Source organism: Thunnus thynnus, chromosome 11, assembly GCF_963924715.1.
Source record: "Thunnus thynnus chromosome 11, fThuThy2.1, whole genome shotgun sequence".
Classification (NCBI taxonomy): Eukaryota; Metazoa; Chordata; class Actinopteri; order Scombriformes; family Scombridae; genus Thunnus; species Thunnus thynnus.
The window spans coordinates 27,490,099-27,503,956 of NC_089527.1; the positions used below are offsets into that span (position 1 = coordinate 27,490,099).

General features: G+C 38.0%; 1 protein-coding gene across 1 annotated transcript; it reads right to left on the reverse strand.

The window, feature by feature from the left end:
- Window positions 1–3: 3 nt before the first annotated feature.
- On the reverse strand, window positions 4–9,831 carry LOC137192057 (fer-1-like protein 6). Its single transcript, XM_067602594.1, has 11 exons — window positions 9,797–9,831; window positions 7,590–7,672; window positions 6,761–6,872; window positions 5,999–6,053; window positions 5,371–5,502; window positions 2,299–2,361; window positions 1,937–2,015; window positions 1,509–1,665; window positions 705–891; window positions 411–512; window positions 4–267 (listed from the first exon to the last, which is right to left on the reverse strand). The coding sequence occupies exons 1-11, from the start codon at window positions 9,829–9,831 to the stop codon at window positions 4–6; spliced, it is 1,269 nt and encodes a 422-aa protein (XP_067458695.1).
- Between the last annotated feature and the right edge of the window lie 4,027 nt (window positions 9,832–13,858).

Below are 13,858 nucleotides of genomic sequence, written 5' to 3' on the forward strand. Positions count from 1 at the left end.
CCATTAATTCCCTCCATGATTCTTTCCAATTCCATCAGGCTTTCTGTTTTCACTTCCTCGGTCCTGTCTGTGTATTGTATTTGTCCTTCCCCAAAACTCTTCTTCCTTTCTTCCTGCATTCCCCTCCTTCATGACTTTCTTGTCTGCTCTAACCCCTCCTTTCATCTCTCCTTTACCTCTGTCACCATCCTGTTCATTGGAGATGCGTCTCAGGTCAAAGTAATGGGTTCCTATGGCAACATCATTCATGCTTCCCTCATCCCAAACCTATGAGGACACAGACAATAGATGTTGTGTATGTCTAAGTTACTTTATATTTAAAAGTAATATTGATTTTGGTGTAAATTGTGGTTTGATTTGTGGAATTTGCAGAAATTCTCGCCCCTCCGCCATTCGTTCAACATTCAGACCTGGATCTTCATTCTCTGACACAGAGGAGGAAACATCTCTGTGAAGATGATCTGTTCATTCCACACTGGGTCTGCTGTGGACTTCTGTGTGGATGTACGACCCTGAAAGGTGAGATGAGGTGAGAAGAGGAGAAGATGAAGATACGTATAAATGATTCTTTGAATTAGAAATTCTTTGTATCTACAACTTTTTAAACCAATTTCTTAAAAGTCAATTAAGAGCCAATAACTACTTAGATGCTTTTTAAATGAAAGTATCAAATGTCATCTGCTTATGGCTGACATTCAACCCACCACTTGTTTGAAGAAGCTGACCACTACATATGGATCTATGAGGGCTGTGTTGTCTCCTATGAAGGCCTTGGTGACGTTGGCCATGATGCTGGAGTTGTTCCGGGGAAGACCCTCAGCTCGATACACCTTCACACAGAAACGGGCCCAGGGTCGTTCAGAGGGAAAGCCTTCTGGTATCAGCAGGTTCCTGAGAAAAAGGGCATCACGATTAGGGCTGGGTGATATGGACAAAATGAAATATCACAATATTTTTGTCCAAATGCCTTGATATCGATATTGCGACCATATTGTAGGGATGGCTATTGGTGCTTTCACAAAATATTTTGCATTGTATGATAAAAAATTACAATAAAGGAATTAGGGGTCTTCTAAAGAATGATTCTTAGAAATGAAAGTTGAACAAAAGCCCATATTTCCAACAATACATGTTAACTGGGTACTTTGACTCTGTCAGTTAACCTTTTATACTCCTAATATTTCTCCCTAAATTTTCTATACAATTTTCTATATATCTATATTCTAACTATATAGCAACCTCACATATATATTAATAATGATGTAACATTTAGTACTTTACATGTCTGTTGTATCTTTTTATTGACATCTCAAATTTGAGCTTGATATACAGTATTTGGTATCTTAAGACATTTTGGGATTCTTCAAGACAATTTGAAAAGCTTGATGGGTTTTCTGAAAACAGCGTGTCTTGCATAGGTTAGGAGGTTACAAATTGTAGTTCCCCTACTTGTCCCAATAAAGAAGGAACACTGTAAAACAATATTCAGAAAAAAATGGGTATCATACTTGTCTATCTGCTCTTCAGCATCACTTGCTTTTAGCCCAGGCTGCATGGCATCTCCCTTCGCTGAGACACTGATGTCACACTTGACATACCCTTTGACCCCAGTGCTAATGTCTCCAGGATTGGTCAGCATTGCCCATTTATTGATGAACTGGTGCCCTAAGGGAGAAAGAAAGAGGCAGAAGAGTGACACTCAGGGAATGATTAATGCTGTCTGCTCTTTCAATAATGATCGTTTAGGAGCAAGGCTACTGGGCAGCTCCCAGTGGCCATTGCACCACAGCTTATGGCAGGAAAATTTATAAATCGATATATCAAACAAAAGGCTGCTTTGACATCACATGGAGGAGACATAAAGAACTCTCTTATCCTTTCCTCTAAGTAATGAATAAACATGAGAGAGATGAGGGAAGGTGAGTCTGTTGGTTACCTGGCTGCTTGTAGACTGTCCACACATCCAGCTTAAAGGAGCCGACACAGAAACTCCTCAGCATCTTAGAGTGCATCACCTGGAGAAAAAGAAAGTGAACTTTAAACTGATAAGGTGCTCACAAGCTTGACAAAGATCGTAGGTTCTGTAAGCACTACATGAAAACACTCATGCCCAAAGTCAAGTAAATATTTAATATTACATTTAAAGAGTATCTCATGTTTAAATGTTAATATTGCGGTGTACACTATAAATGACATGTTACAAGCAAGCATGGAGGCTTTCTGAATGTATGCACAGATACTGTCAGAAAGGACACTTGACAGCCACCTTTCAACCACTCATCTGCTGTTTTTACTCACCGTCAGCTTAATGACTTTGTCAAAGAAGATCTCTTTGTGGGCAAAGAAGTCAAACACAAAATACTGATGGAAAGAAGAGAGGGGGAGGGCAGTTAGAAAACACTCATCATTCGTTGTTTGCAGTGTATTATTAGTCACTCTGGATAAAGAAGCATGATGGTTTGCAGTGATGGAAGAAGTATTCGGAAGTACCAATACAAGAATGTAAAAATACTCCTTACAAGTAAAAGTCCTGCATGAAAAATCCTACTTATGTAAAAGTACATAAGTATTAGCAGCAAAATGTACTTAAAGTACTAAAGTAAAAGTACTCATTTCATCCCTCTGACTGATATATTATTGTATATAACATCAGATTATTGATACTGATGCATCAGTGTGTAAGCAGCAGGACTGTATTAGGGACTGGGCCAGTGGGGCCAGTGCACCAAGTCTCGGACTGCCAGGGGGCCTCCAAGCCTCAGGCTGCATGTGGTGCATGGCCCAAGACTTCCGGAGGAAGTTAAATGCCAGGGCCCTCAAGCTGACCACTAGGCTCTTGGGTGCTTATAGTGTGAGCTAACCTCTTTTCTCTATAGAGAAAATGAATTGGGACTCAGAGTGCCCCTGCAAAGATATATTTTTGTAGGCCAACCTGGAAGTTAGCATTGCCATGGGACCCCTCAACAAAAGTATAAAAACTTACAGTGTTAATGATGGTTGTTTCTAAAGATAATCTTCACAAATGACAACCACATATAACATTGTTGAAGCATAAATGCAGTAGATAATCGTAACAAAGCTAGTGTCACACTAAACGGAACTATTACAAACTGTCGCATTTACCCCAAAGACTCGTGTAGCTCAGGTGCTATGCAACAACTGTTGTAGTTTCATATAGCCACTTGCAAGCAACTGCCTATTTAAGGCATATGAGAGCTCCAAAATGTGTTGGGGACTGCCCATTGATCTGAAGACCCATTATTCTGAAACCCCAACAGTTTGAAAAATGTCCCAATGGACTGAAAGTCCCATACCATTAACATATTGTTCAATTTAACAGATCTGGGTTCCCCGTTGCACAGATACTCCTCATAAATCATAATGTATGACTGTGATGACAATAGCAGATGAGATTTAGGATGCCAAATATTTTTCAGTAATTGTTGACTCATGTAGACCAAATGACGTTCATATTCCAGTTTGTTAACAGCAGTGGGAATGTGGTGGAGTGATTCCTGGGCTTTGAGTCAATTGAGAGCCATAACTGGTAAAAGTTTAGCAGTCTGTGTGACTTTGACGATGGAGGGCCTTAGGTTGGACCTCTCAAACTGTAGAGATCAGTCATATGACAATGCAAGCAACATGTCAGAAAAATACAATGGGCTACAGGCCCACATGAAACAAAAAAAAACCCCTCGAGGTTGCGCCTTGCACAACACATTCACTTAACTTAGTTGGTTTTAACACCTTAGAAAAAACAACTAGTCAGCCCAGAGGCCTAAATTACACCCACATTTCAGAGCCCATCGGTGGTAAGTGCAATGATGATAACGAGAAAAGAAATAGTCAAATTGAGGCCACTTGACTATGTGCTAAATTGGACACCTTAGAGATGGTGTTCATGGAACATTTCTAGGACGTCATACTTACAGTTGCATACTTTAAGCATGCACCTACAGAAAATGTGATATTGACATCTCTATAGCAGCGCAGCTTTTGTCTTCATTGAGGGATTTTGTGGCGGGACAGCAGGACCACTATGAGGCTTTTGAAAGGGCAGCCTTAAATGTGACAGGTGTCTCCAAGACAAACATGATCTTTAGCGAAAGAGGAAACACAGAACATTTGCAGATGACAGCTCAGAGCCGGATGTGACACTTGAGGGGAGGGAGAAGTTCAAAATAGAAACATTTTATGTGGTAATCAATAAGCTAGTGGCATGCCTTGAACATTGCTTGGACACAAACAAGTGTTTGACCAGTCTCTTTGGAGCTCTGTTTATGTCAGATCAGGTGTCTAACAGTGATGTCGTAGTGGAAAAGGTAAATGCACTCTCCGCTGCATATCCATCAGACCTGGACACAAACTTCCTCTTTCATGTCTGATTCTGAGGGTGAGAAGTTTCCAACTAAATTGCTTGAGACGTTGCGGCTACTTAAACTGCAGTCAGTGTTCCCCAATGTTTTCGTGGCACTTCGGAATTTTCTTTTGCCAGTGACAAACTGACAGGGTGAGTGGACATTTTCCCTTTTTGGCAGAATACAAAATGAGCTGGGGGGATCTCTAAAAGACATGTGCCCAAGGACCTCACAGGACCATGATCCAGCCCTGTTAAGCAGTATGTTACTGTTGTAGCTGCTGGAGGTGGAGCTAGTTTCAACTACTTTATATACAGTTAACTAGTTTAGTCCAGTGGTTCCCAACCTAGGGGTCTGGCCCTTCAAAGGGGTCACCAGATAAATCTGAGGGGTCATGAGATGATTAATGGGAGAGGAAAGAAGAAAAAACAAAGTTCTGATACACAAATTTGTTTTCAGTTTTGGGGATTTTTCTCAAATCTTTGATTTTTGATGAAATATTGGATCATTTGAACAGTTGTTGATATTGATTATGTTATAAATGAAACCATGTGAGAAGTTTAGAGGGAAAAATCACTATTTGGTGCAGCTGTTAACAACTCATAGACATCTGAAATGTGACCCTGACTACACACTGCTTTTTGTGAGACGTCAAAACCCAAAAAGTTTGGAAACCACTGGTTTCATCTTTGACAATGTGTTGTATTTTAAAAGCTTGTTATATTATCCATTGTGTCAAATCTTCATCTGAAAAGTAACTAAAGCTGTCAAATAAATGTAGCGGACTAGAAAGTACAATATTTCCCTTTGAAATGTAGTGGAGTGGAGATATAAAGTATAAAATGGAAATATTCAAGTAAAGTACAAGTAAATGTACTTAGTTACTTACTTACAGCCACCACTGACAGCTTGAAAAAAATGAATCTTTGAAAATTTGACAAGGATTGATTCAAACAGGGTCTCTCAGATAAGTGACAGATGAGGTTTATGGCATGTCCTAATTTATTTCTACCTCATTGTAAAATGGAGCATTGGTTCCTTCTTTGACTGACGTCTGTTTTTTCTCGTCACCAATCTCGATCACCACACTGGGGTCAATGTTTTCTCCCACCAGCTGCCTGGCCTCTGTGATGTTAATGGCAATCTACGAGAAAAATAAGACACATTACATACCACCTAACAGATGAGCGAAGCATTTGATTAGGATTTAGTCCCCATTGCCGTAAAAAAAAAAAAAAAACAACAATAAAAAGCTTCTCATGTCTGCATACTGCTATAGGCCCTATAGCATGCAATATTCTGCTATATTATATTTTTTTATATTATATTATATATATTTCATATCACATATTATGTTGTGTTCCATATATATTTTCCTGTCTTTAATATTTACATATTCTTTGTTTATAATCTTGTCTTTTTGTATTTTTGCACATTATACATTTATACTGTTTCTTTTTGATTTTTTTTAAAGCTTTCAAATGGTTAGTTGTGCTTTAAATTCTTCCTGTTGTTATTATTATACTGTATATTATACTACTATCATTGAACCCACATCCCCTAAAGAATTGCATAAGTTTAATGTTATATTTGAAATAACCTAAATATAATGTATATCTGTGTGTCTGATATGCTGTTACCTGGAAACTCTGTGGTTTCTCTTCACTGTCCTGGATGCGAGTTTTGAGTTTGGATCTGTGGAAGTTTCACAGTTCAGTTCAGTGTCTCAATCTGATGGTCATTAATAAATAGAGTCATACAGAAATCAGTGTGCTGCGGTAAACATACAGTAAACTGTCATCCAGACTGACCAACAGACACAAAACTCACTCAATGCATTACAACCACAAACATGAACAGAAACTGTTATGTTCTACGTGGACGTAAATGCACCACATGATGTTGATGTTTTGCTAGTCTTTGGGATGCAGAAAGATAAACATGAGTTGAAACTGTAAATAGCTGAACTCAATTTGAAAAACTGGCAACAGTGGATAATTAATTTGCATTGGACATGCAAATTTAACAGATGTGTGTGAGCACTACTGAGCAAAAGTAAAATTCTGTTCAGCCGTGATAAAGTAAAAGCTTAGGTGGGTCATTTATGAATAAAGTCACAATCTCTAATGTCTAAGATGCTGATCCTGGGCGTCCCAGGATCTTTCATTCTATTAGGCAGAACTCAAGACTGACAGTATTTGCCCTTCCAAACATCATGTTTATTTTAGGAAATTCTGTCAGAAATTGTCAGAGGCACTAACATAAGGTGCTTCAAGTTCAGTACTTCAAATATGTTTAGCTATATTTTTGCACATCATTTTTGTCTTTTTAAAATACATCCAGTATCTGGACCCAGAAGCTGTATGTAACACTGTTACATGGTGTGCAAAAATATCTCATACCTCTTATTGTTTGGTATTATTCTGGTTCTGACTGCAGAGCTTCCTGGTTGATCTTCAGTGTTTTCTTCCTCCAGCAGAGGAGACGCCTCAGAGGGCAGCTCCACCTCATTGTCTATATACATACAAACACACACACACATTACATTTAACTGGCAGACTTTTTGTCCAACACCAAACCACCAATTGTATTATTAGTAGCCAAGATGTCTATCAGCAGAGCTACAGCTGCCTAACATGTAGACTGACTTTACTAGCCAAAATAATCAAAAATATCATACGACTTGTGCACCTACATTTACTGTGAGCTTCCTGTTACTAGAAAAGACAGTAACGTTGTGCTACACAATGGGTAGAGATATTGGCAAACAATGTGAGGTCTGGATTGACAGCCATCCTGACCAGCAGTAACAAAGGATTCATTTTATGTAAAACAAACAAACAAACAAAAAAATGACTCCATGACTTTGGAATAATCAATAATTGTTCAAGTCCTGATATGAATCCCCTCTCATACATCCTGATGAATGCAGAAACATTTCAAACCACAGAAGAAAATGACCTCAGGATCATTTCATAGAACCTCTACTAACACTGTAGATAAACAGGGACAATTACATCTTGTGACGTACAATGTTCTGTGTTGTCTTTAAATTCTAAATTACCTGTGATGACTATGACTGTAGACAGTCTCAGTCCAGTATTCAACATGTGACTGTTTGACAAGGGTTAGTCTCCATTACAGTGATATAACAGACATTACTCTATTGCTCACTGTTGCCAATATTGTGTGTGCGCGTTCATGTGTCTGTGTTTGTTTTCCAGGCCTTACCCACAGCTCCCTTGTTTGCCAGGACCAGGTCTGTGTTTACTTTCTTCTTCTTCTTCCCCTTCAGGCCGAAAATCTTGCCCTTTCTGCTCACAGAAGAAGAAGACTGTCAGTGAAGCAAATCTTATTTTCAGTCGCATTCGCTACAAATTACATTCATATGTTAATACATCGCAGTATTAGGTAAGTACAAAATTAGGCACAGTGGCACATTGTCATTGTTTGGCTCCATACTCCAGCACTTTGCATTTAAAATGAAACAATGACTATGAGACAACATGACAACTTTCAGTTTTATGGGTGTTTGAAGTTTAAACAGTGGGGTGTTTTTGACCACAGTCCAACTGGTCATGTGTTTCACTCACTAAAGACCAGATTGATGGCAAACAGCACCCAAAACAAGTAAGAAGTGGAGATGGCTGAGCATTAGTGCTGAAGATACCAAGTGACAATTTTGATTCCAAAGGATTTGACAGCAAATATTAAGTATGATGAGTTATTCCACAGAAAATAACAAACTGAACTCATACCCAATGCTGTTAGCCAACTCACATGGTAAGACAAAGATAATAAAGCTCAGTGCATCACACATGTGATCAGCTATCATTAATGTAAATAGAATTTTTACAAGCAGCAAACATTGTTAATTCATTAGCATTATAAAGAAACTATTGCCAGTTTACTTTTATAATTCTATAGTTTTACCCTCTCACTTGTACTTTACTCACCACTAGGGGTGTGCCCAAATACAAATAGGTTACTTGGCAAAGCACAAATAATGTTTTTTTTTTTTTTTTTACAAATATTTGTTTCATAAAAATATTTTTAAAATTATTTGTTTTCAGGAAAAAACAAACAAACATGTCAAATACCAGTGTGCAGGTCAGTAACATCACTATCTCAGTCTCTCTCCTCTGCTCTGCTGTTACATCTATCAGCAGGTCTCAGCGAGGGGAATCACATCCGCCTGCTATATGACGCAAATTTCCTTATGTGAACATCACTCCTGGAGTTGCTGAGCTACTGACATAAGCGAAGTGCTTTCAAGGGACTCTCTGTAACCTGTTGTTCCCCTTCTTCTTTCCACAAAGTTAGATTGTAAAAAATAGGCAATAAATGAAAAGTGCAAAACAATAATTGCCTCTGAAGTTCTTCCCTAAACGTTACACACTGTGCTGTCTCTGTGTTATGGGTGTATAAATAGGTAGAGGTCTGTCTGCACTGAGATGATGAGCAAAGTTTTAGCTCAGTAGTCAGCACAGTTGTCTATAATCTGGGAGACTCCACTTGCAGACCTGGTGTAGGGACTTCCTTTGTAAGGTATTTTATTCATGAACACTTATTGTAACACTTTAATTTTCTAAAATTAAAAGTGTAATAAAAACAAAAAACAGGATTTTTAAGCCTCTTTCCACTTTTATTTGAATACAAATAATTTTGCTGCCTCAACATATACAAATGCCCTTTACACATCCCTACTTGCCACATCATTCCTCTGTTAATTCCAATATCAGCAATAATAATTTCCTACAGAGGATCTATGGACCCTCACTGCCGCTGTTTCCATTTATGTAGTAGCTCTAAAAGACACCCAAGTTAACACTTATTTTAATATACTGCTTTGTTAATTCTTAGTTTTGCTGTGTTTAACATGGCATATCACTTTGAATTGCCTTATTGTTAGAAGGTGCTGTACAAATAAACTTGCCTTTCTGTGACCTGATAAGCCAGTAAAATGGATTCTAGTTCAATGACTGGTTGCGTTTAATATCTTGAGTTCAGATTTTCCTCAAAACTGCATTAAATCTTTCCCTAGATGAAAATGAGCAGCATAGAGTCCATTGAAGCGCTCTCTTGAGGATACAGCCTTAAAAATACTACTTGAAAATTTGAATTCATGGAAGTCTTTAAATTCAAAATCTTGAATCATGCTTATCATTTCCCACCACAAGTTTTATTTCTCTGAATTCTTATGTTATACTCAGAGTATTTATTTTATTTTTAATCATTTTCAATACTCAGCTTCCTAAACAGAAAAAAAAAAAATATCCTTGAGTGAAATCTTAAACCAAAAGCTAAGGCAACTTTATGTAATTGAACTACATATATTGTAGGGACTGCCATATGGAACACTGAAGTAATTTAGAGTATAGTCAGCTAAATGGAGATAAATGTTTGAAAAGAAAATCCCCTAAATTGAAACTGCTCACCGCTTATGTGTCTCAGGACTGTCTTCGGGATCCATTCTGTTGCAGATCACAAGTCCAGAAGTTTTCTTCTTCTACTAACAAGCACCAGGAGGGTTCAAGTCCATCAGTTTACAACTAAAAACTAACCTCAACAGCTCACATCTGGTTGCTTTTCAGACCTCTGATGATTCACTGCCTTCTCATCTCCTTTTGCAAACATTGTTCCTCTCTTGACCAAAGCTGATAATACTAATATAATATAATAATAATGATAATAATACAACCTGCTATAATCACCTGTTTTCAGTATTATTTATCTTGGCTAATTTCCAGAGCAGAATTAGCCTCTCTCTTTACAGGCCTCCCTTCACTAGTAGTGCCCTTATCATCTGATATGACTGTACTGTAATCATCCTCACGGAAAAGCTTGCTCACTCTCCACACCTGTCTCCTCATCCCCAAATAAATGAATACGATCCCATCTCAGCCTTAAATATCTCTCCACTCGTGGATTAAACCTGACCATCCAGCTGAGCTCCTTCCTTCTCGTTCTAAAGAAAATATTTTAATCCTATCTCTCCCTGTGTTTAACTTGCTGTGGTCGTAGTGGTTCATTTTCTTTAGAGTATTGTGTTAGTCTGTGGTTTAGGTAAAGGACCTGCCCTCCTTGAGCAATTCACATGTATTAGAGAGTATCATGATTCACTGTTTTCTAAGGCAACTACGTTCTCATGAGTGGACCTGAACTCTGCAGTGTTTCCTCCTATGGTCCAGCTGTGTCAAATCAACAAGATGGCTGCAGTGCAGTTTGTGACGACAAAAAATAATAAAACTAAAAACAAAAAAAGTGAACTGATGCTTATATTCAGTTATTACTTTATATGTGCAGCTGTTTCAAAAGCTTTCTTGAAATGACAAAGTTAAAATACCTGTCTGACATTTGGGGAAATAATTTTAAATTTCTTACCCAGCATCATGTGAAAACAATATAGATTTTATTTAACTATAGATAATATGAATGAAGTGTTCCTTTAAACATGACCACATATTTTGATATCACCTGTCACCTGTGGCTGGGGACGACAGAGACACATTGCATTCACAAAAGAGGAAAAAGTCTTATCTTGTAATTATGACTTCTGTATCTCGTAATGATATGAAAAGATCTAATTATGAGAAAACTATCTCATAACTACAAGAAAGGTATCTGGTCATTATGAGACTCTTTTCTTGTAATTATGATAACGCGCAGTACTTGGAAGCTTTATTAGTCTTCTGTAATGGTCATAAAAAGCATGCAAACATAAAGACATGCTGAGTTGGGACTGCAGCTGGACTCCCTCCAAATGGACCCCACCCAAGAACATGATGCACAAATCAGATCCCATGATGCAGATAAATGGTTTCACAAGGGAATGGTAAATCTCCATTTTCCCATCATATTGTGATTAAGAACCCATCATCGTCTTTCCTTTTATCCAGCCTTTATCATGGATGGAGGTCTGGTTGCAGTATACAAATATTTATATTCAGCTGTTTCCTCTTGAACTTTTTGAGCTATTTGTGATCATAATATTAAACCTTCCAACCTAAAGACCAAAACAGGTAATTTGTCTTACTGACCCATATGAGCATTTTTTAAAATGTGTACCAGGATGACATTGTTACAAAAAGTGTCTACACAGGCTGAGTAGTGACAGCAGCATGTCAGCAGCAGCCTCAGGCTTCCGTCAGTGTCTACACAGGATGTGTTCAGGCACAGTACTGAGTGTAGGTCACCTGGGTTTTGGCAATACTCAAGAGCCCAACACACAAACACTGTAGGTCTTTTTGTAAAATGGAAGAACATAGACTTGAAAAGCTTTGGGTCGTGGTTACATGGAAACCAAAAAAACAAAAAACAAAAACAAACAAAAAAAACAAAGTGCTGAATCGGTGCAGGCAAGTCAATTCCTGATACCACTATTAATGCATCAGCAAGCTGGAAAACTTATCAGATACTCTTATATATTTGGAAAGTTACCATTGTCTTTTGCCTCGATGATCAAAAAGTAAAAAGTACATGTGACTGAAACTGTAAGTCTGTGTGATTTTATGTTTACAGCAGTAAGAAACTAAAAAAAGTCTTTGAAAGATTCCGGATATTTTTTGGTTTGGTCAGATCAAGTAAACTAAACAGCGTGTGTACATGTGTGGACACAGCCGTTCATTCTGTTCAGGTTAGAAGTTTTTAAAAAATCAATCCCAGAAACAAGATGAAATGAGCCCGTTGACTCAACACCAAACAACACAGGTCAGCAAAGGACAGAGCTGGTTCCTACCTTCCTTTGGGATCCATTACTGCAGTCAGAAGTCAGTGTCATTCATCAGTTCCTGCAGCTGGACACGCACCACTGCATCCTGTGTGAATATATTGGCTCAGAGGAAGTCAGAGTTTACCCACTGAGAGTCGTTAAGGCAAAGTGTTGAATAACAGTCTGACAAAGCGATTGGTGGTTGAAGTGTTTGTTCAGACGATGAAGTTGTAAAGCTGTGGGAGCATGTGGTTGATGCATGGTCAGGTCCTTAATGATCTATCCTTGATTACCTGCCTCAAGCTCAAGAAAAGAAAGTCTAGTAAAGAAAGTATTAGTAGTAGTTGCAATAACAGTAGAGGCAGTAATCTGGATACTGTTGGTAGAAATAGTAGTTCAGATTGTACTATTATTATATCATTAGTAGTAGTTATTATTTTTTTGTGATCAGTGGCCTGTGGAAGCATCCAGTGACACTGGTGAGATAACACACAGTTACCTTCATCAGTTGATTTTAACAGAAACAATAACATTAATCAGTAGTTGTCTTTATGCCTGCTTTAATCACCTGTCAAGGGACATCAAGTAGAGACAAGTAGAGACAAAATATGTGTGTGTGTGTGTGTGTGCACGGGGACCGGTACTCATGACCAGGATGTGTGAAACTGGCAGAGTTAACAAATCCACCCCTGGTAAACACAGCAGGCAGCCCAGCTCACACCCAGACAGGCTGCCTGTCAGTCAGTGAGGATCAGCAGACAGCTCACACACCTGTCCTCACATCAGCTGGTAGAGAGTTTCATGTGCTGTCATATATTAGCACGACCATATTCACATTATAAAATATACTGGCTGTTGCACCAGCAATGGGTCCGTTTAAAAGTAGCTTGCAGCTAGTAGCTATAATTACACTATAACATCGAATTAAGATACAATTTAAATATGTAAAGCTTCCCCTGAGCAGGTGTACCTCTAATGGTAGAGGAATGGGAGGAAAACTTTTTAAAAATATTTACACAGTAAGCACACTGCCTGTGACCAACTACATCTACTCTTCATCCACAATATAGTTAAAGAACCTACCAAATTACGATAAAAGCTGTCAATAAATGATTGCTGGATTAATAACGAGGTAACAGCCAAATACTGCTGTATCATGTCAGCAAGTTCACTCAGAATGGCATATATTACTTCCTGTCACATGTTTGTTGTTGCTTTTTGACCCATTTTTAACTGCACAGTGCACAAGGTGAAATGCCACTATATGCAACAATGTTTTGATAAGGGACGACTTAGTTACATTGTAATGTAAGTAGAGATGGTGCAACTAAACAAAGTGGTGAGTTTATTGAAAAGCACTCACCTGAGTGTTGACTTTACATGCAAACTTTCAATCAAACTTAAGCTCAGCTGGTGCATCAGCCTGCTCAACTTCAATTCTCACCAAACTAAATGTTCATATTTTAATCACATATTGATTAAAATGAAGTAAGAATGAAAATATGTTGTTTGCCACAAGTAGTGGCACCATTATGGAATCTCCAATTACAATATCTGCAATTAAGTTATTTTTTATCTCAAATGTGAATTCCATTTTAATATGTTTTCATTTGGTGTATGACTTTCAAATTCAAGGTATCTCCACTTTGGCTCCAACTCTAATTCCAATTAAACATAGAATGTAAATTAGTTTCTATACTTGAAGATATGAGAAGTCACAGTGAAACTGTAAATATAAGAAAGTCCAGAAAAACTACAGAATCTGACAAGTGACCTCTTAAAACCTCAA

Excerpts from the sequence above, each read along its gene's own strand:
- LOC137192057 (XM_067602594.1), bottom strand. The coding sequence starts at position 9,831 with ATGGATCCCGAAGACAGTCCTGAGACACATAAGCG. Across the intron at positions 6,873-7,589 it reads GGCAAACAAGGGAGCTGTGG|ACAATGAGGTGGAGCTGCCC; the intron begins GTAAGGCCTGGA and ends GTATGTATATAG. Across the intron at positions 268-410 it reads GTCAGAGAATGAAGATCCAG|GTTTGGGATGAGGGAAGCAT; the intron begins GTCTGAATGTTG and ends GTGTCCTCATAG.